We start from the raw sequence: 23,831 nt of genomic DNA, 5'->3' as shown, positions 1-23,831 counted from the left end.
CTTAGCATTTTCTTTTAATATTACAAATCAATTTAGTTCTGTATATAAATATAAATTCAAATACCTTCAATTTCCTCTGAGAAGCAGTAAAAAAAATTGAGAAAGTACAAAATTGAAATTGTTGGAACTAGACTTTGAAAGTGCGCAATTGTATTCAAAAAGCAACGAAAATTAACCTACCACTCTCAACAGTTTCCTCATCTTAGAACAGCCAACAAAAAGGAGGAAGAAAAAAAGATATATTTTTCTTTTATAACTATCAACAAGATTTAAGGAAGTAAGCAAATTCATATTTGTACACGGCAGTATTAGAAAACATTTCATCTATAATTTTGAAACAATCAGGTACTATATTTCAACTCAGCTGAATCCCAGAATTTTCCAGAACATGGAGATTCAAACATGTTTTGGGATTGGAGAGCTTGTATAAGACCATAAGACATGTATTTTATTTAACTGAGTTAGTTTAACTTGATGCTATCAGAGTAAAACCTCAAGGCATTCACTTTATGACATAGTATAAATGTTACTATTACAGAATAAAATTAGGTGATCTGTCAACTAACTTAAGTTTCCTTTCAGGAATATTGGGATTGGGTTTCTGTTTATTTGCAGTCATATCATCGAGGCAAAATCAGTCAAGCCAACATTTCAAAAAGACAATCGTAAATCAAATACTTTATTCTCAAAGCTAATTACATTTTGGTTTTCTGAAATCTTTTTCAATGGTTTTGGAATTTCATTTCAAATGTGCTTACTTCTCTAGATATGCATAATTTAGTAAATATTTTAAAACATTTCTATGATGATAAATAAGACTAGAAATCTTCAATAAAATAACTAGAAGTAATAAAATGCACAAGGTTATTACTCTTATGAATATTAATGAATCATTTCCATTAAAATAAAAAGAAACAATTATGCTTGACTTGTGTTGATTCATACACTACCTTCATTTGTGTAAAAGCATTTGGTAGAAAATTACACTGGAATTTAGAAGAATGAGAGGGGATCTGATTGAAACATATAAGATTATTAAGGGATTGGACACGCTGGAGGCAGGAAGCATGTTCCCGCCGATGGGTGAGTCCAGAACTAGAGGCCACTGTTTAAGAATAAGGGGTAGGCCATTTAGAACAGAGATGCGGAAAAACTTTTTCACTTTAGAGTGGTGGACATGTGGAATACTCTGCCCCAGAAGGCAGTGGAGGCCAAATCTCTGGATGCATTCAAGAGAGAGTTAGATAGAGCTCTTATAGATAGCGGAGTCAAGGGATATGGGGAGAGGGCAGGAATAGGGGTACTGATTGTGTATCATCAGCCATGATCACAGTGAATGGTGGTGCTGGCTAGGAGGGCCGAATGGCCTACTCCTGCATCTACTATCTATTGTCTATTGAAATAAACTGTAACCTAACTAGCAAAGTTTCAAGCACATTTTGTGTGCAATTTCTGATTAAGGAAAACCAGAACTATTACCCTAGTTTCTTTATACTTGCACTAAGTTCCAGATACAGTGTGGAGATCAAGGGACAAGTACTAAATGACATATGATTTGCTGTGGTGATTCTTATAAGCACCACCTTGATCTAAACGGGCATGCAATTCCTGTTCTTAGTCACCAGTTTACGCCTCTGGTCTAAATGATTTGAGTGCTTGATTTACACAAATGGTGATAAAAGCTACTAATTATTTAAACTTTGGTGTGTTTAAAGTACTCAAGTTAATTAGATAAACTGATTACAAGAAAAGTCTGCAAGAAGTTGCCACGACAGACAAGGTTCATTACTGCAAGATGTAAGATTATTTGCAAACACCTGGTTTAGATTATTTTTAAACTTTTAGCCTTTCAAAATTGGTACCATTCACAATACATTCTTTCTTTTGTCTCAGTTCAAGTTCAAATGCAACTGAAAATGGTACCACAGTTGAGAGACAAAACTTGCCAGTTAAACTAGGTTACATCTTGTTCAAATGAATAACATTTGGATGCAGTTAAAAACTTCCTCTTGTTCATGTGGTCTTAATTCCAAAAATCAAAAGCTGTATCAAAATTTTCAAAAAAATTAAAGCTATCCAAGCTAGTGGAAAACCTAACAATCATTTTACAAGTCATGCTGAGTTCTGAAATAATGGCCAAAATGTTTACAGCAGCCCAAAATACAGGGGATTGATAGAATTCATTCCTGGAAGATGTAAGTTTGAGACCACGACTACCCAATTCAAAAACACATTAAATTAGTACAGTGGTGCTCAATTTTTCAAATCACATAAGAACATTCTTACGAATGGCCTGTATATCTAATTGACTTCTGCTAAACTTCTTACGTGTTTGAAAAATATACCTATTATGACTCATCTAGCTCTGGAACATGGATAAAACCAGAGATTATAATAAGAAAATGCGATAGAAGTGCACTTAAAGCAGTCTTTCCAATTTCAAGTAATCTCCAAAGCTCTGCTTAGCTGGGTAAAATCTCCAAATTAAATCTCAATCATAGTTTTGTCAATCATTTAATATAGTTACCATTTCACGAGGGAACTTTGCCATTCTCAGAAGTGCCACAGCCCAGCATTTAACTATAATTAATTTAACTGCATTTAACACTTCATTTAACTGCAACCATGGCTCATGTGCCAATTCAAGTAACAGCATGAGCAGAGAATCACAAGTGCAGATTTGAATTCTCCTAGAATGGCAAGCTAAAGAGAACAAGAGAAACTGATAGAAATATTCTAGGTTAGTGGTGCTTCTTTGCTCTTGGGACAGAGAAATAAGATTTTTTTAAAAATTATCATGCAATTTATTGACTTACATGATCTTCTACTGGAATTCCTTTGTGGCTGAACAAATGCCACAGGTCTCCGAAGTGCAAACCTCCTGCAAGAAGCCAATTACAGAACTGTCAACAGTGGAACCAGCGGCTGAATAGAATACAAAAACCTTTGACAAATATCACAGCAGCATTTTAATCCAAAGCAATGTATTTTGTTTTGCTGGAGACAAAACAAATCCATAAAATTTCAAACTTTGGTTAGTAAATCCAAAAACAATTGTGTTCTGTGTTGCACATCAAATTGTTTTCCACATGTTTTTCCAAACCAGAAGAGCCACTGTGATACTCTCTACTGCTAGCTACTTCAAAGAAATATGAGAAAATATAAAGAGCTTTGTATTCACTTTTGCTATTTCCATTGAGCACACATGGATGCAGCTGGTAGAACTGGACTTCCTGTGCTGAATGGAGTTTGCATATTCTTTCTGTGATCATATGGGTTTCCTCCAAGGGTTCTGATTTCATCCAAAGACATGTCTATACTTTAATTAGCCATTGTAACTTACCTCCGAATGTGGAGGTAAAAGGACTTGGGTAAGGTTAATGAAAGATGACCTGAAATGTTGACTCTTTATTTCTCTCCATAGATGCTGTGTGATCTGCTGAGCTCCTCCTGCATTTTGTGTGTGTTCCTCTGGATTTCCAGCATCTGCAGAATCCCTTGTGTTTATGAATAAAGTGAAAAGTGTAACTTGAAGCTTAGTAGTTGCCACGGACTTGTTGGGCTGAATGGTCTGGTTCACTACTGCATGCCATTCCAATGCGCATTTTTAACATAGACATTTGCTTATTAAGTTTACTGTGCTTTGCAACAGCCTCGAGGCTGTTTATTTGGTTACCTCTCTTGGAACTGCTTTGATGGGATTAATCCCGCTCTCAGATTGGCATCACACTCTCGCTTGGCTTGCCACCAGGTTGCATCATCCTGGCTGACGATCTGAAGGACATCTCCCTTCTTGAAAGAAAGCCCAGCTTCTTTGCATGGAATAGCTTTATCCTCATTAGGGTCATAATCAAATAAAGTCCTGACAAACATCTGTGAAAGAAAGAAAACAAACTCTTTTTTTTATATTTAAATATAGATTCCAGCAGTATCTTCCATCTGTGAGGAGACTGCAACCTATAAAGAAGCTGTTCGTTTGGGGAGAGTGAAGTAATTTCATAGAATTTTTAGAAATTAATCTGGTAACAGAAAGAATAATCTGGCATTAAACCATTTTGAAGAAATGTCAAAAGTTAAAAAAAAAAGAATAATATGCTCAGCAAAATTAATGCAGTTTAATCTATAAATTCAGTCCCCTCTATGAAGAGGCAAATCTCGCTCATTGTAAAATAAAAATTCTGCTTACATGTGCAAGAAAATGCTGCCAAATTAAAAGGTTGTTGCTGTTCCTTTAAATCAGAAAGTCCATGAATATTTTGGGAAAAAATGATTAAAGTTGTTCACTACTATTTTACAACAGAAAGAATGGCTGAACATTGACAGTGGAAAGATATAGAGAGACAAAAGGATAAGTAATCACCCATCATAACCTAACAACATCACTTGTTTACCGTAGATTCCGGAATACAGAGCGCACCTGATTAAAAGCCGCACGCTCTAATTTTAGAAAGAAAATCAATTTTGTACTTGTACAGGCCGCACCGGATTTTAAGCCGCAGGTGTCCCACGTTGTAATATGAGATATTTACACAGAAAGATATTACACGTGAGGATTTTTTAACTTTTAATTAAATCCGTATGGTAACATAAACAAATACATATTGCAAATGCTTTTTTTCGAACAGTGCCTGTAACACAGCTACTTTTAAATATACATACGTATCGGTAACACACAAATTACGTTGCGTATACTTTTTTACTGAACGGTGCACGAACAACATTCCAATATCTCCTAACGACTGGTAAAAAAAATAAATATACTGCAGCCTACCAGGAAAAGTTATTGATCGCCTTCTTCATCTTCCTCCTGCGCACTAAAACCATCAAAGTCCTCTTCTTCAGTGTCCAAATTGAATAAAACCTCAGGATCTCGTCATTCACTTCAGTCTCTTCGTTGTCGCTCTCACTTGAGCGCACGCGGTCCTCTTCATCACGCAGCAGTCCAGCCTTTCGAAACCCGTTGGTGATGGTGGATGTTGTGACAAGGCTCCACGCATTTAGGATCCATTGGCAGACTTGAGTTAAAGATGCTCTTCGCATGCGTCCTGTTTTGGTAAAGGATTTCTCGCCGCTCGTCATCCAAGCCTCCCACTCAACGCGCAGCGCCACTTTAAATGCCCGGTTCACGCTGATGTCCAGTGGCTGCAAATACTTCATGGTGCCCCCAGGAATCACAGCTGGAATTGAGTTTGTACTCTTGATGGCAGCTTTCACTGAACTTTCATTGTCAGCCGCTTAAAAATTACCATCAGTGGAAGCATTAGTCCGGATGCTGTGCAGCTCAGAACACAAGTAAAATGCGTTCTCTCAAGGCCACTTGTTTTCAGTGTAATGGACGAGTCACCTTTTTTATTAACAGTCCGAGTGAGAGGCAGGTCAAACGTCAAAGGTACTTCATCCATATTTATGATATCATCTGGCCCGATGGAATTCTCCGCTATCTTTGTTTGAGTGAATGTGCGGAAGTTAGCAAGTTGTTCCTCGTGGTCGGGAGGGAGCTGCTGACACAGAGTCGTGCGTACCCTGACGGACAGGCCTTTTCGTCTCATAAGTCTAAAACACCACGATGGCCCATCTCTAAAATCTTCGATTTTCATTTTGGTGGCGATTACTTTAGCCTTCAGTCTGATCTGCACGGTGGAAACACCGCGGCCGCCTGCTCTCTGTGTGTTAACCCAGTCTTCAAGAAAGTTTTCAAGTTCGGGCCATCTGCTATGATGCTATGAAAGCTATGAAGCTTTCAAAACCTCTGAAAGCTTTTGTCGTCTTTTTGCATTGACTCAGTTCTTCACCGTCTCACCATCGATTCATTTATGCCAAGATTATGTGCAGCAGCTCGATTTCCTTCTTCAACCGCCAGCTTGATTGCCTTTAACTAAAAAGCTGCATCATGTGCTTTTCTTCGAGTGTTTTCCATGTTGATGAGGGTGAGTTAAAATGACTGATTTACAATAATTTAATTGTGAAAGTGCGCTTGATTTATCGTACAATTTCACTGGACCTCTGTGAACTACTCATCAATTTTATTGGTCTACGGTTAAAAGGCAAAATGTTTTTGGCGGCATGAAAAAAAAAGTTGCATTAGCCGCACCGTAGTATAGGCCGCAGTGTTCAAAGCGTGGGGAAAAAAGTAGCGGCTTATAGTCCGGAATTTACGGTAATTCACTGATCAAGTACTATAACCCTTTTATACTCACAGTATTTGAAAGCATCATTTAAACATGGATAACCTCCAAAGTAAGTTTATCCTGACAGGTGCTAAGCTATTTATAAATAGAGACCTGAAATCAATCATTTTGGCATTTAAGCATTTGACCACCATGCAGTTAATAGGCTATTTCCGCCACATGTTCAATGGCGATCACTGGAAATAAGAGCCAATTTTGATTCACAGTTCTTCCTAACCTCAGTCCTCATTTAATGTTTCTTTAAAAGTCATTGACTTTTGATAGTTTATTAAAGTAAAAATTCCTGTGATTTAAATGTCCATTTTCAATTCACAGTTGACAAATGTTGTAAACTGTCAAGGATTTTGTGATTAATGGATTATTTCATATGGAAGATAGACATTGAAGAAAGGTCAAAAGGGAAAGATAATAAAGGACAAAGAATAAAAAATACATGATGCATAATCCACAGATTACTGTGGAGTTACTGCTGTCCTCTGGCATTCAGACCAACCTACCCAAAATCAATTAAGTGATTACAAAAGATCAAGGAACTCTGAACTCAAAGTACGAATTATTCCAAGATAAACCAAGATTCCACAATCTTTTGTTCACCAACTAAACTGATCACAACCAGAACTGAATTAATTGCAAACATTTGTGTTTCCTCAGATGGCTAAATGGCATCATTTTTAAAATGCAGCTTTTCAACTTAATAACAGGAAAACAACCATACACCAGAAAAGAATACAGAGCATTGTACCATCACGACTGAATTATGGGTCTACAGATACAGAGGCCCAAAGGATTAAGAAAAAAAGCAGGAATTATAAAGTCTAACTGTATCTTTCCATTGGCAAAGTTCAGCAATGTTCAGAAGTCTGACTTATGAAAATGAGTATGACAATATGCTGCCTTCACCCCCTATCAACCTGTGTTGCCACCTTCAGAAAACTATGGGCATAAAGCCCAAGTCTCTCTGTTCATCAGCATTCTTTATCAGCCAGCAATTTACTGTATATATCCTACCAGTATTTGACTTCCTAAAATGTATCATCTCGCACTTGCCTGGATTAAATTTCACCTGCCAATGCTCTGCAAAATTTTTCATCTGATCTGCATCTTACTGTAGCCTTGCACAACTTTCCTTACTATGCAAAGCACCTTCAACTTTCATGCCATCTGCAAAATTACTAATCATTCCCCCACATTCACATCCAAGTTGCTTATATACATTTATGTATATATCACAAACATCCTAGCACCAATCTCTGCCAGTCACAGCTTTCAAATCAGAAAAGCAATCTTGCACCACTGTTCTCTGGATTCTATCAGCAAGGTAATTTGGGATCCTGTCAGCCAGGTGGTACTTCAGGAATAGGTGCAGTGCACATACCTGTGTACATAAGTGGTGCAGAGGTTGAGGCTCAACAGCTTCAAGTTCTTAGCAGTGAACAACACCATTAGTCTGTCCTGATCCAACCACATAAACACCATAGCCAAGAAAGCTCACCAATGTCTCTACTTCCTTGGGTGTGGTGTGTCCCGTCAACCCTTACAATTATTTATCATTACACCCTATAAGAAAACATCCTGTCTGGATGCATTATGGCTTGGTATAACAACTGTGACTGCAAGAATCTGGTGAGAGTTGTCAACAGAGTCCACCAAATCATGAAAAACATTCATAGACTATGTCTTTACTTAAGTCTTTGTATGCAGAACTGCTGTGGTCTAAGATTAACACCTGCTTGAAATGGGCAGCAATCATCCTGGTGCCCATGGAGAGTAGGGTAAGTCACCATCATGACTCACAATTGAATTTAATTGAATTAACTTTATTTCTTACATCCTTCACATACATAAGGAGTAAAAATCTTTACATTACATCTCCATCTAAATCTGCAAGGTGCAATCATAGTAATTTATAATAAATAGAACAGTCAATGTAATATAGAGTACACTCAAATCAGCATGAGTTCATCAGTCTGATGGCCTGGTGGAAGAAGCTGTCCCAGAGCCTGGTGGTCCTGGCTTTTATGCTGCAGCACCACTTCCCAGATGGTAACAGCTGGAATAGATTGTGGTTGGGATGGCTTGAGTCCCCAGTGATCCAACAGGCCATTTTTACACACCTGTCTTTGTAGACATCCTGAATCATGGGAAGTTCACAACTACAGATGCACTGGGCTGTCCGGCACCACTCTCTGCAGAGTCCTGCGATTAAGGAAAGTACAATTCCCATACCAGGCAGTGATGTAGCCAGTCAGGATTCTCTCAACTGTGCCCTTGTAGAAAGTTCTTAGGATTTGGGGGCCCATACCAAATTTCCTCAACCGTCTGAGGTGAAAAAGGTGCTGTTGTGCCTTATTCAACACACAGTTAGTGTGTACAGACCAAGTCAGGTCCTCGGTGATGTGGATGCTGAGGAACTTGAAGCTGTTTACCCTCTCAACCCCAGATCCATTGAGGTCAATACGGGTTAGCCTATCTCCATTCCTCTTGTAATCCATAACCAGCTCCTTTGTTTTTGTGACATTGAGGGAGAGGTTGAGAATCAGAGGGGTGGAGGTGAGGGAGCCGACTCTGACAACCTGCTGGCGATCTGACAGGAAGTCCAGGATCCAGCTGCACAAGGCAGGGTCAAGGCCGAGGTCTCTGAGCTTCTTGTCAAGCCTGGATAGGACTATAGTGTTGAATGCTGAAATGTAGTCCAAGAACAGAATTCTCACATAAGCATCCTTCTTCTCCAGATGTTTACAGACGGTACGCAGAGCAGTGGCTATTACATCATCTGTCGATCAGTTGTGTCAGTGGATGAATTGTAGGGGGTCCAGTTTGGGTGGTAGCAAGGTGCAGATGTAATCCTTGGCCAGCCTCAAAGCATTTGCTTTTATTGAGGTGAGTGTGACAGGACACCAGTCGTTCAGGCATGTTACCCTGGTCTTTTTTGCTACAGGGAAAATGGTTGATAATTTGAAGCAGGACAGCACTCTACACTGGGAGAGGGAGAGATTGAAAATGTAAACACACTTGCCAGTTGTGCTGCACACATCCTAAGTACTCGCCCTGGGTATGCCGTCCGGTCCTGCAGCCTTGCGACTGTCCACTTGTTGGAAGCATCTGCGTACCTCAGCTTCAGAGACGACCAGGTTGCAGGTTGTTTCCTCGGAGGCTCAGTTAGCGACATCCATTAAGCTCATCTGGGAGAGAGGCTGAGATGTTGGCAGCACCACAACTTCTGTAAGGAGGTGCCTCATGAGGTTGGTTATGATTAGAATTAACTCCTGCCTGAGCAAAGAACAGGACCTACAGTTGCCTACTGCGCAATGGTCCACGGAGGACGTAATCTCACTAGCTCTCCACTCTGCTTTGGAGCACTTAGATAACCGCAAAGTACACCTCAGACTACTGTTTATCAATCCAACTTGGCGGCTGACACCATCATTTCTTCAGTACTAATAATCAAGCTTGAAACTCTAGATCTCTTCCCTCTGCATCTGGATCCTTGAATTACTTAGCGAGAACTGCCTGTTGAGTCGCAGCAGCTTCTACGGGGACAACAAAAGGCGCTCTGTCCATTTAAAAGTATTCCTAATGATCGCAAGATCCTGCTGTACATTAAGTTAAAGTACTGTAGGTTTACACCATTAGCGAGTTGCTCACTGACGAAGAAAGTGAACAAACTGCCCAAAGTGCTGCTGCCTGAGCTAGTGGAGGCTTACAGTCTAATAGCAAGTGGACAGTCATGGTGCTCAATCAGCTGAGTTTCTTTGACAGATTGTTTGTTACTCCAGATTCCAGCATCTGCAATCTCTCATGACTCCACTATCACAATACATGTGATTCTAGTTGACGAGGCCTGAGACTTGCCCTCATCAACTAGAATTTATTTTAATGTTCAACAGAGATACTTAATGTGCAATTTCAATGGGCATCTTTCCTAGCAATTTTCATAGTTCGAAGTGATTTCTAGCAGAAGGTTCGCCAAAGTGCATAGTGAGGTCTGTGAGAATGAAATGTGAAGTTTTGAAGGTTAGTTAAAAGGATGAGTAGCACAGTGATTTAATTTTCTTTGATCTTTTAATAAAGTTGGTGAAAGTATATTCACACTGCCTTTAAGTTAGTTAGCAATCATTGCTTAATAATCTATAGGTAAACAAACAGGAGACAAGTAGAAATTGGGAGCAAGAGATATAAACTCCCTCCTGGACTGCTGGCACTGCAAATGCAATAAAAAAGCAAGAGGTTCAAAGTTCAAAATAAATTTTACTATCAAAGTACATGTATTTCTGGAGTGTAGAAGCCAACAAACTGTGCAAATGCAAAAAGAAGAAACATTAGTATAAATAAGTAAGCAATAAATACTGTGAACATTATCCTTGAAAGTGATTCTATTGGTTGTGGGAACATTTCAGTGATGGGGGCAAGTGAAGTTGAGTGAAGTTATCCCCTTTGATTCAAGAGCCTGATGGTTGAAGGGTAGCAACTGTTCCTGAGCATGATGGTGCTAGTCCTGAGGCTCTTGTACCTTTCTCTTTATGACAACAGCAAAAAGAGAGCATGTCCTGGGTGTGGAAGTCCCTAATGATGAATGCTGCTTTCCTGCATCAATGTTTAATGTACAGTAGATGTGCTTTACCCATGATGAACAGGGCCATATCCACTACTTTTTGTAGGATTTTCCATACAAGGGTGTTTGCATAACAGGTTGTGATGCAGCCGGTCAATATATTCTCTACTACACATTTATGAACTTTTGTTAAAGTTTCAGATGACATGCCGAATCTCTACAAACCCAAAGGAAGTAGAGGTGCTGCCATGCTTTCTTCGTAATTGCACTTACATGATGGGCCCAGGACAGGTCCTCTGAATTTATAACATTGAGGAATTTAGAACTGCTAACCCTTTCCACCGCTGATCTTCCAATGAGGACTGGCTCATGGAGCTCTGGTTTCCTTCTAAAGTCTATAATCAGTTCCTCGGTCCTGGTGACATTAGGTGAGATGTTGCTGTTATGACACCACTCAGCCAGATTTTCACTCTCCCTCCTAGATTCTGACTCAATGCCACCTTCAATTTGGACAATGACAGTGGCGTCATCAGCAACATTTTTGGAGCTATGTTTAGCCACACAGTCTTCAGTGAAAATCAAGTAGTGCAAGGGACTAAGTACACAACCTTGTGGTGCACTTGTGCTGATGGAGATCGTGGAGGAGATGCTGTTGCCAATCCAAACTGACTGGGGTCTGCAAGTGAGGAAATCCAGGATCCAATTGCACAAGGAAGCATTAAGGCTAAGATCTTGGAATGCATTGATAAGTTTTAAGGGGATGATGGTATTGAATGCTGAGCTATAGTCAATTAAGATCATCCTGAAGTATGCATTTTTGCTGTCCATATGTTGAGTGAAGAGCCAATGAAATAGTATCCGCTGTGGAACTGTTGCTCCATTAGGCAAATTTGAGCGGATCTAATTTGCTTCTCAATTAGGAGTTAATGTTTCATCGCCGATCTCTCAATAGCAAGAATGGATGTAAGTGCTGCTTAGGCAGGTCAGCATGCTCTTCTTGGACATCAATATAACTGAAGTAAGTGGATACCACAAACCACCAAAGCAAGAGGATAAAGAACACACCAGCTAGTTGATCAGGACAGGTCTTTAGTATGTGGCCATCTGGGCTGGATGCTTCTCATGTGTTCACCCTCCACGTTGGCTTGAAACTGAGATCAAGACTGAGATCATCAGGAAACGTGGAAGTTCGTGATGATTCCTCCATGTTTTGATGGTCAAAGCAAGCATAGAAGGCATTGAGCTAATCTGGAAGTGAAGCTCGGTGCCTCCCATGTCACTTGATTTAATTTTTATGAGAGGTGGTCATATTCAAGCCCTGCTACAACTGTTGGGCATCATTCTTTGATTTAAATTTGGTCTGGAATTTCTACTTTGCCCTTGAGATGGCTTTCCAGAGACTGCACCTGGACCTTCGGTAAGTTTGTTGGTCACCAGATTCGAATGCCTCTGATTTAGCCCTCAGTAGATTTCAGATCTCATGGTTCATCCAGGGCTTCTGATTGACAAAGAGTGTGAATGATTTTGTAGGGACACACTCATTTACAGCTGTTTTAATAAAGTCTATTACAACAATGGTGTATTCATACAGATCCTCAGATGAGTGCTTGAACACGGCCCAGTCCACTGACTTGAAGCAATGCTGTAACTGCTCCTCTGCCTCCCACTACTACCTCTTTGCTGTTCTAATCTCTGGACCTTTGTTCTTTAGCCTCTGCCTGTATGCAGGTAAGACAGCCAGGTAATATGATTTCACCGAAATGCAGTCTGGGCATGGAATGGTAGGTGTGGAGGGAGTTCCATTAAAGCAAGTAACTGGAATTGAAATCCCCCATGTTTGCAACAGAGGCAGCAGAGGCCACTTTCTGAGAAATGCAGAAGTAGGGACAGTTAGTCTGACCTTGCTTTAGCATTCCAGAATCAGAATCAGATTTAATATCACCGGCATATGTTGTGAAATTTGTTGTACTGCGGTAGCAGTACATTGCAATATATAACAATAAAAATCTATAAATAAGTATATATAAAAAAGTAAGTGTGTATATATATTCTGTGCAGTGGTCCCTCTATACCAGACAGTGACACAATCAGTTGGTTTGCTTCCATGGTACATCTGTAGAAATTTGTGAGTCTTAGGTGACGTACTCAGTTTCCACAAACTACCAATGAAATATAGCTGCTGCTGTGCGTTCCCTGTAATTGCATCAAACTCTTGGGTCCAGAATAGATCTTCAGAGATGCTGATAGTATACTCTGTTCTCACATTATAAGACATGAGACCATAAGACACTGTAGCAGAATTAGGCTATTCGGCCCATCGAGTCTGCTCTGCCATTCCATCATAGCTAATTTTTTAAATCTCTCTCAAGCCCATTCTCCCGCCTTCTCCCTATAACCTCTGACATCGTATTTAGTCAAGAACCTATCAAGCTCCGTCTTAAATATATCGAATGACTTGGCCTGCACAGCCATCTGCAGCAAAGAATTCCATAAATTCTCAGCGCTCTGTCTAAATAAATTTCTTCCCCATTGCTATTCTAAGGTTGTGCCCTCTGGTCCTAGACTCCCCCACAAAAGAAAATATCCTCTCTAAATCCACTCCATTTAGGCCTTTCAGTATTCAAAAGATTTCAATGAGATTCTTCAAAACTTCACCGAATTCAGGACCAGAGCCATTATTCACTTTCTTCCTTGGAGTTATTCTCCTGAAATTCCTCTGGACCCTCTCCAGTGCCAGAACATCTTTTCTTAGATAGGGAGCACAATACTACAAGTGCAGTCTGACCAATGCCTTATAAAGCCTCAGCATTACATTCTTGTTCTTATATTCTAGTCCTCTCAAAATGAATGCTAACATTGTACATACCTTCCTTACCACTGACTCAAACTGCAAGTTAACCTTAAGGAAATCCTGCAGGAGGACTCCCACATCTCTATGCACCCGATTGTTGAATTTTCTCCCCATTTAGAAAAGAGTCCTCACCTTTATTCCTTCCACCAAAGTGTATGACTACACTTCACTACACAACATTCCATCTGCCACTTCCTTATTGATTCTCCCAGTCTGTCCAAGTCCTTCTGCAGACATCTTGCTTTCTCAACATTACCTGTCCTCCACCCATCTTCATATTGTCTGCAAACTTGGCCAGAAAACCATTAATTCCTTCATCCAAATCTTTTATGCACAATGTAAAAACAAATGGTCCCAACATTGACCCTTGCAGCATGCCACTATTCACTGGTAGCCAACCAGAAAAGGCCTTCTTTATTCCGACTCATTGCCTCCTCCTGGTCAGCCAATCTTCTATAGATGCTAGAATCATTCTTGGGCTCTGATCTTGTTAAGCAGCCTTATGTGTGGCACCTTGTCAAAGGCCTTCTTAAAATCCAAATAGCCAACATCCACTGAATCTTCTTTGTCTGTTATTTCCTCAAAGAATTCCAACAGATTTGTCAGGCAAATACACTTGTAGTTTTCCATCCCTCCGAAACCATTCCAGAATCCGGTGATTCTCGAAAGATCATCATTAATGTCTCCGTAATCTCTTCAGTGACCTCCTTCAGAACCCTGGGGTATAATATATCTGGTCCAGATAATTTATTTACCTTCAGACATTTCAGCTTCTCAAGCATCTTCTCCTTAATAATAAGGAACAACACTCACTTCTGCCTCCTGACATTTCTGTATTTCTGACATTCAGCTAGTGTCTTCCACAGTGAATTTTGATACAAAATACTTATTTTGTCCACCATTTCTTTGTTCCCCTTTACTGCTTCTCAAATGTCAAGTTTTCAATGATCCAACATCCACTCGTTTTTCTTTTACTCTTTATACTGCATATCTGCTGTGTATCTTTATAATGCTTATACGTCTCTGTCAACGGAGGTGTATGGTGCTCCTTCCATTTGTTAGCCTGCAGGTTATCCTTGGGAAAAATGTAGCACCACTTGGTGCCACTCTCCCACCGATTAGGGTGACATGAAGTCATGAGAGCAGGGTGGTGGATGGTTGATAGAGCAGCTGGTGCATATCACAAGTCCTAGTTATTTGACCACTGGCACCAGGAAGATAATCTCTGAAGACTATAGATAACGGCCAGGGTCATGCATCTTGTAAAAACATTGCCCAGAGAAGGCAATGGCAAACCACTTCGGCAGAAAAAATTGCCAAAAACTATCATATGACACAGCGCATAACAATGATGACTGTATATTTGAAAAAAAACTTTTTGTATCCTCTTTTATATAATTGGTTAGCTCATTTTCATATTTAATCTTTTCTCTTTTATGGCTTTATTCAGATGCCTTCTGTTGGATTTTAAAAGCTTCCCAATCCTCAACCTCCCCCTAATTTTTGCTACATTTTATGCCCTCTGTATTATTATGTTGTCTTTGACTTCCCTTCTCAGTTACAGTTGCCCCATCCACCCCTTAGACTACTTCATCTTTGGGATGTATCTTTCCAGTGCCTTTCGAATTGCTCCCAGAAAATCCAGTCATCGCTTCCAATCAACTCTGGCCAGCTCCTCTCTCATGCTTCTCAATCCCTTTACTGATATATCCAATTTTAGCTTACCTTGACAAATTGCAGGGTGAATTCAATCATTTCGTAGGTATTCTACAATTTCTTTCTCTTGCGATCCAGCACCAGCCTGATTTCCCTAATCTACCTGCATTTTGAAAGTCCCTATTACTATCGTAACATTGCCCTTGTTACATGCTCTTTCTATTTCCTGTTGTGATCTGTAGCCCACATCCTGGCTACTGTTCGGACATCTGTATATAACTCCCATCAGGATCTATTTACACTAGCAGTTTCTTAACTCTACCACAAGGATTCTATATCTTCTGATCTCACGTCACCTCTTTTGAAGTATTTGATTCTGTTTTTTAAACCAACAGAGCCACCCACCCATCTGCTCATCCTTTCAATACAATGTGCATCCTTGAATATAAAGCTCCCATCAATGATTTTCTTCCAGCCATGATTCAGCAATGCCTTCAACATCATACCTGCCAACCTCTAACTGTGCTACAAGATCACCTACCTTATTCTGTAAACTGCATGCACTCAAATATAACATTTTCTATTCATCACCTTTTTCAATTTTATTCCCTTGTTACACTTTAACTCATCCCACTGACTGCAATTTTGCACCATCATCTGCCTGCCTTTCCTCATAGTATCACTACACACTGCACCTAGTTGTAGACCAACTTGCCCCATCCTCAGCCCTATCATCCTGGTTCTTATCCCCCTGCCAAATTAGTTTGAACTCTCCCCAACAGCTCTAGCAAACCTGCCTTCAAGGATATTGGTCCCCCTCAGATGCAGATATAACAAACTGGTTCTTTTTTGTACAGGTCATACCTTCCCCAGAAGAGATCCCAATGATACAGAAATCTGAAACCCTAGCCTCTGCACCAATTGTTCATCCACACATTCATCTGCCAACTCATCTAATTTTTACCCTCACTGGTGCCTAGCATAAGCAGCTATCCAGAGATTGCTGCCCTAGAGGTCCTGCTGAATTAACTCCCTATATTCTCTCTTCAGAACCTCCTCCTTTTCTTGACCCATGTCACTGGTACCAAAATGTACCATGATTTCTGGCTATTCACCCTCTCCCGTTAGAATACTGTTGACCCAGTCTGAGACATTTCTGACCCTGGCACCTGTGAAGCAACATACCATCTGGGTGTCACTTTCAAGTCCACAGAATCTGCTGTCTGCTTCTCTAATTTCAACTCTTTAGACCCCCAGCGCATGTGGCATGGCATACAGTTTACAGTATTACAGACTTCAAACCACCTAGTACTGTGCCCCCCTTCCAACTCTGCTTCCCTCTCTGATGAACTTAACTACTCCTACACTCCCTTTGATCGAGGGAACAAGGAGGTCACCCTCAAAGCGGATCTCCCACCTGGTGAACTGTCTCCCTCACTTTCCACCTCCGATGTTTGCGCCACCCTGAGCAGGGTGAATGTACGGAAGGCAGCTGGTTCAGATGGAATACCTGGCTGTTTGCTCAAAGTCTATGCAGGGTAGTTGGCCAAGGTCTTCACGGACATTTTCAATCTGCCCCTAGCCCAAGCAGTTGTCCCCACAAGCTTCAAGATTGCCACCATTGTGCCAGTGCCGAAGAATTCCACTGCCACGGGCCTGAATGACTTCCGCCCAGTTGCACTCACCCCCATTATTGCGAAGTGCTTTGAGAGACTCGTTCTATCACAACTGAAATCCTGTCTGCCCACTACTCTGGACCCCCATCAATTTGCCTACCGTATCAACAGGTCAACAGAGGACACCATCTGCACGGCACTTCACTCTGCCCTGACCCACCTGGACAGCCCCAACTCTTACGTCAGAATGCTGTTCATTGACTTTAGTTCGGCATTCAATACTGTGACCCCCTCCAAGTTGATCGCCAAACTTCGCCAGCTTGGTACCAGCTTATCCCTCTGCAATTGGACCTTGGACTTTCTGACTAACAGACCCCAATCTGTGGAGTTAGACAACCTCTCCTCCTCCACTCTCACTCTGAACACCGGCGTGCCTCAAGGATGTGTGTGACCCCTCTTCTATACTCCCTTTTCACCTACGACTGCGTTCCTGTACATGGTTCTAACTCCATAATCAAGTTCGCAGATGACACCACGGTGGTTGGCCTGATCAGAGGGGATGATGAGACGGCCTACAGGGATGAGGTCCAGCACCTGGCTACGTGGTGTGCTGACAACAACCTGGCCCTTAACACCCAGAAGACCAAGTAGATCATTGTGGACTTCAGGCATGCTAGGTGCCACACTCCTGTCCCCATCTACATTAATGGAGCTGTAGTGGAGCGTGTATCAAGCTTCAAATTCCTTGGTGTCCACATTTCTGATGATCTCACTTGATCCCTGAACTCCTCCATCTTGATCAAAATGGTGCAACAGCGCCTTTATTTCCTGCAGTGCATCAAGAAAGCGCACCTCTGTCCCAGGATACCGATGGACTTTAACTGCCATACCATTGAGAGCATACTCACCAACTGCATCTCAGTGTGGAATGGCAATTGTCCCATGCCAGACTGCAAAGCACTCCAGCATGTGGTGAAAACTGCCCAGCGGATTACAGGCACCCAATTGCCCACCATTGAGAACATCTACCATAAACGCTGCCTGGGCAGGGCGAAATGCATTATCAAGGATGCATCTCACCCTAACCATGGACTTTTTACTCTCCTCCCATCCGGTAGGCGCTACAGGAACCTCCGCTCCCTCACCAGCAGGCTCAGGAAGAGCTTCTTCCCTAAGGCTGTGACCCTGCTGAACCTCACATCACAGTGCTAAGCTGTATTGCACCCATATTGGACTGTCTTAGTACTTTTATAATTGTGTGCTGTAGCACTTACTTTTTATTCACAGTTATTTTGTAATAATACTATTCTTTTGCACTTCTGGTTAGATGCTAACTGCATTTCATTGGTTTTGTATCGGTACTCGACACAATGACAATAAAGTTGAATCTAATCTAATCTAATTATGGAATTGCCTATCATTAAAGCACTCCTCCTCTCCCTGCTTCCCTTCTGAACCACAGAGACAGACTCGGTGCCAGAAATCAGATCACTGCGGTTTCCCCCAGTAGGTGATTTGATATTCCCCCCCCCCCCCATGCTTCCAATTATGAATAAAAATGTCATGCTCTGTACAGTCAGGGAGGGAGTGTGAACCATCTTCTTCCATTTGCAAATGAAAGACTGATCAAACTAAACATGTTTCTGTTTGATTTGAAGAATAGATGAGTGACAATGATTCTTCTCATTATAAAGAAATAGATCTTCAAAAGCATGGGTTCTAAGTCACTTGTGCCTTCCTCGTGTGTTGGCAGTAATTATGGAAGGAAGGGACTAAGAATGTTGACACTGGAAGGAATGTAGAACATAGGTACAACACAGGTACAAGCCCTTCGGGCTACAATGTTGTGCTAAATTAATCCAGTTTGCGATCAAATGGCAAACCAATCTCTTCTGCCCACATAATGTCCATATCCTTCAATTTTCCTCACATTCACATGCCCATTTAAACGTCTCTTGAAAGTCCCTAACGTATCTGCCTCTACCACCACCCCAGACAGAGCAGCCCAGGCACTCATCACTGTCTGTATTAATAACTTGCCCCTCACGTCTCTTTTGAAATTACCCCTTACCTGCATATTAGACAATACAACTCTGGAAAAAAGATACTTTCTGTCTACTCTATCTATGCTTCTTATAATCTTATAAGGCTCATAGGCCCCACCACCCACAGAAGAAGCATTACTCAGGAACAGACCCTTTGGCTGAGGACACCTATTGAACAGGCAGGTGAAATGTTGACAATGTCACAATTCAGGGAAATGTCAGAAAGTGAAAGGGTGTTATTTTTCTACTACAGAGAGGACTAAAAAGTACCTGATGATAATACATCACCCAACCAGTGATGATGATAATTGTTTTGTTGAAGGCCTATGTATGCTAGTATAACCGTTGGACACAAGCATGAATGATGTTTTGGTGAAAAGAGTGAAAATCAGCACTAATAAGATGCTTCCATTCACAGTATAGGTTCAGTATTAATTTTGATCCTAAATGTTGATTACTATAATTCAATCTTTTATAGAGATCATAAAACAAACTAGTCTTAAACAAAGCAGCCTTACACACAATTCCCACTGATGGTGTGTAGAACATGGAATACAACAGTAAGTTTCAGCATGACTGTGAAAGCCCATAGAAGCATTCAATGACGGTCAATGTCCAGAAAAGGCAGGATACCCATTGCTTCTAGAGAGAAAAGAATCCACATTTGACATGTCCATCTCTCGACCTCTTGCAGACAAGTTGGTCCCCAAACAAGACAAATGGTCATACTCTTTGCTCTGATAACTTGAATACAACAGCGCTGTGGTCATTAGGTAAAGTTCCCATTGACATCCAAAATCAATACTTATATCAACTGCTATAAGTTTGCATGAGAGCTGGTCATTTTCGCTTGCCACCATTTTCGCTGTAGAAGCTTTAAAGTATATTTTTATGCTTCTCACTAGATTATATGCTAGTTTTCTACTTTGTCTCCTTATCAATCTTAAACCTCCTTCGCTGAACAGTGAATTTATTTTATAATTATTGAGCGTATTACTTTTTCTTAGCAACATTGTAAGCCTTTTCCTTTGAACTATTACCTTTAATCTCATTTCCACAGCTGGATCATCTTTAAGCTGGTTTGTTATACCCTGGAAGAGAACCATGTCATTAAGGAATTGCAAAACTGCTTCTGAGGATGGCAAGTTTACTATATGAGGTGAAAATGAGTAGATATGGTCTGTATTTTCTGAGGAATGGGGTAGTGCAAGATCTCATTGAAACAAATTTCTTACAGGGTTTGATAGGGATACGGTTTTCATTGGTCAAGTCTATTACCAAGGGTCACAGTCTCGGAATAAGGGAGAGGCAATTTAGTACTGAGATGAAAAGAAATTTTGTAATTCAAATGTCATCATTCTTTAGATCCTCTGTCTTAGAGAACTATGGAAGCTCAATTATTGTCTTAATTCAAAACAGAGATAGATACTTTCATTGCAAACCCATTTTAGTCCACTGAATGAAAATCCACCACATTCAAGATGTTAGTATTTGAATAAGCAATTCTGCATCACCTGTATTGTTTTTCAGGACTATTTGCAAGATTGCTTCACATGAGATCTGTGATAATTCCTTGTGAGAAAGTATCTCCCACTTGGGGTTACTTCTGAATGCCATACCATACTTTGTGCTTTGTTAATTCCAATAATTCAACTATGCCAACATGATGTCAATTTAACAACCTGAGGACCAAGGCATTATTAAGATTTACAAGTTCAGTGGAGAAGTACAAGAGTCATGGAGTCATATAATAATGCAGCATCTATACAGACTCTTCAGCAAAATTAATCCATGCTGATCAGCTTAGCCCTATTTTCTGAATTCATCCCTCCCCCTACCTATCCAGAGTTCCTCAGATTCTACTATTATACCTGCTTCAACCACTTCCTCTGGCAGCTCATTCCATCTACTCGACAAAATCTGTGCGAAAAGGTTGCTGCTTTGGTCCTTTTTAAACATTTCTCTTCTCACCCTAAACCCATGCCCCCTAGTTTTAGAATGCCCTACCAAGGGAAAAGACAATCAAGTTGAGATTTAACATGGGGAACAAAGAAATTAACAATGTAATTGGAGAAGTTAATGGGACTGAAGAGCATGAGCTCCACAGGTCATGTCAACTTATATCTAAAGCTTTTGAATGAGATGGCTGTGAAGAAAGTGGGTGCATTGCAAAATTCTATAGATTCTACAATAATTCTCATATTGGAGTCCTGATGAAGGGTCTTGGGCCAAAATGTCATCCGTTTATTCCTTTCCATAGATTCTGCCTGGCATGCTGAGTTCCTCCGGTATTTTGTGTGCATTGCTCCAAACTCCATGATCACCTCACTTTGCAACTGGATTTTTGACGTCCTGACCACAAACCACAATCAGTGAGGACAGGCAGCAACATCTCTGCCTTAATAATTCTCAACACTGGTGCACCACAAGGCTTTATCTTCAGCCCTTGCTCTGCTCCCGATTCAGTCAGGACTGTGTGGCCAGATTTGGCTCTAACTGCATCTCCAAGTTTGCAGATAATTCAGCGACCTCCATTTCAAATAATGATGAGCTGGAGTACAGGAAGGAGATAGAAAGCCTAGAAGCATGATGTCAGCAAAACAAAAGAGCTGATCATGTCTTCAGAAAGGGGGGCTGTGTACCTGCTCCTGCTTACATCAGTGGTGCTGAGGTCAAGAGGGTTGAGAGTTCAAGTGAACACCATGATCCAAATACATAGATGTCATGGTCTAAAAGGTTCCCCATTGCCTTTACTTCCTCAGGAGGCGATTATTTCGGACCCAGAAAGTCTCTCCCAGGAAATAAGATGATGATGCATGATGTTCCGACAGAATAGCTACAAGGTCAAGGAAATCAATCGAGCCCTTAAAAGGGCCGACAGAAAAATCAGCAAACCTAACAACAAGGAGGAACCCAGCACTATCTCCTGAGTTCCCCATGTTTCCACGGTTTCTGAAAGTTTCACTAGGATCCTTAAGAAATATAGGATTAATACCATCCACAAACCCATAATGAAGCTCAAATCACAGCTTATGCAGGTCAAAAATGATCTGGGACTCAGGTTGGCTGCCGTTTACAGGATTTCCTGTGAATGTGGAGCAGGGTATATCGGAATGCTGGAACCCTGCATCAAGGAGCACTGGAAGTGTATCCCTTTGGATTCCCTAGAGAAATTGGCCGCAGCAGAACACTGCATTTGTAAAGGCCAGAGAATTGACTTTGATGGCAAACTGCCGTGCCAACAGCTTTTGGAACCGCCAGGTGAGGGAAACGATTGAGATAAAACTAGAGGAAAAGAATTTTAACAAAGACAAAGGTCTTGCTCTAAGAAAGAACCAGAATTCAATAGTAAAGAAGGTGGGAGACCTGAGATCTGATTGGATGAGGACTAACCAGTCAGGGAAGGACAGGCTACAGGGGTCTAAATACCACCAGACCAGACATGCCCAGGCATCATCCCTGATGAAGATGGCAGAGTCTGGCATTGAAATGTTGGTTATAATTGATATTGGTTCCCGGCTGGAAGCTCAAGAAGAATTTATCTATTATATAAGCTGGGAAAGCACTAGTTCCTTTTTTAAACTACTACTTCAATTAGAACAACACTTCATTCCAGAGAAGGTGCTGCATTGTTATAAAGGACTATTTCCTAGTTGAAAAAAATCAGAGTTCTTTTCTGCTTATTCCAGGCACAAGAGGTTATTAGATAGCACATGAACTTGCAGAGAATAGAGGGATTAATATAACTAGACATTTAGTTATTGAGTTAATTAGTTCAGCTCAACATTGTGAGCCAGAGGACCTGCTCCTGTATGGTACTGCTCTTTGTTAAAAAAAAAAGCTCAGGGTGAGTGAAAGAAGAAAAAGTGAAGTTCTTCCTGAGACATGGCAACCCTTTAACATCACCAAGGTCATTATACAATTTGTATCTGATCAGTCACCTTTGCAGTGTTTGGAAGATAATGCTATGTGCACGGTGATTTCTATACTTGTCTATTTGTCAACATTTTTCAAAAACTGGGAAGTGCTTTGGAAGACATCAAGGTTGTGTAAGGTGCTATGTAATGAGTTTCTTCCTCCCCATATTACAAAAGCAACTTCACAGGTACTGTACAGGCTGTAAAACACTTGAAATAAGTCTCAGAATTCTACATACCCAAGAGGTTATATAATCGATGACAAAAAAAAGTGAATGGCCTGTGACGGGGAAAGTGGAAAGATTTTAAATATTTCCAAAAATATTACAAAAGTCCACTTTATGCAAATGAAATTTCTTTCTACATCTGGTTGGTATAGGGCAAATAAATCTATTTATTTACAAAGCATTTGTGAAGCAATAAAAATGTTTTAACTAAATGTTGAATTTGGGAACTTAGAGAATGGGATCAGGAGTTGTTTTCTGCAGAGCACTGGAAGCGAGGCTGGGTGGACAGTGGTTGGTTGTGTGCTCAATACTGTGAATTTACATTCATACAACATTCCATTGCAGTGGCTTTATTTGTATGTGGACAATATATTGTAGCAATCATTTTCAAATTTGCTGTAAATTTTGAATGAGGAATGTGTGGTAAAATAACGATAGGCAGTAGCACTCTTTGGAGGAGAAGCCAATGTTTCTGATGCATTTTGTTAAACAAAATAAAGCTGACAGTTTTAAAATGTTTACTGATTCCAAGCTACTATGCATTCCACAAAAAATTTAACTGCTGATTTTATTCTGTTAGGAGTAAAATGTGATGAGAAAACTGGTGAGATTCATTGATCGTATACAACACTGTCAATGTAAATGCATTCCTGGCATTTCCATAGTACAAATGCACAATTCATAAATCTTTCAGGCATGTTTGATGGAAAGTGAATCACCTTTTCACCTGCTGTGGAGAAACAGCACAATCCAGGTCTTATTTTATGATCCACTGCAGA

General features: G+C 40.6%; 1 protein-coding gene across 12 annotated transcripts in view; it reads right to left on the bottom strand.

Moving 5' to 3' along the window:
- mpp7a (MAGUK p55 scaffold protein 7a) overlaps positions 1 to 23,831 on the bottom strand; it is a 459,090-nt gene that overhangs the window by 87,720 nt on the left and 347,539 nt on the right. For all 12 annotated transcript variants that reach the window (XM_059972009.1, XM_059972017.1, XM_059972012.1 and 9 more), the window contains 2 exons: positions 3,677 to 3,873; positions 2,817 to 2,881 (listed from right to left, as the gene is read on the bottom strand). In XM_059972009.1, coding sequence (XP_059827992.1) covers positions 2,817 to 2,881; positions 3,677 to 3,873 — 262 coding nt within the window. The remainder of the gene's footprint in view (positions 1 to 2,816; positions 2,882 to 3,676; positions 3,874 to 23,831) is intronic.

This window comes from Hypanus sabinus, chromosome 6 (genome assembly GCF_030144855.1).
Source record: "Hypanus sabinus isolate sHypSab1 chromosome 6, sHypSab1.hap1, whole genome shotgun sequence".
In the NCBI taxonomy this organism is placed as follows: domain Eukaryota; kingdom Metazoa; phylum Chordata; class Chondrichthyes; order Myliobatiformes; family Dasyatidae; genus Hypanus; species Hypanus sabinus.
This window is presented reverse-complemented; position numbering and strand designations above follow the sequence as displayed.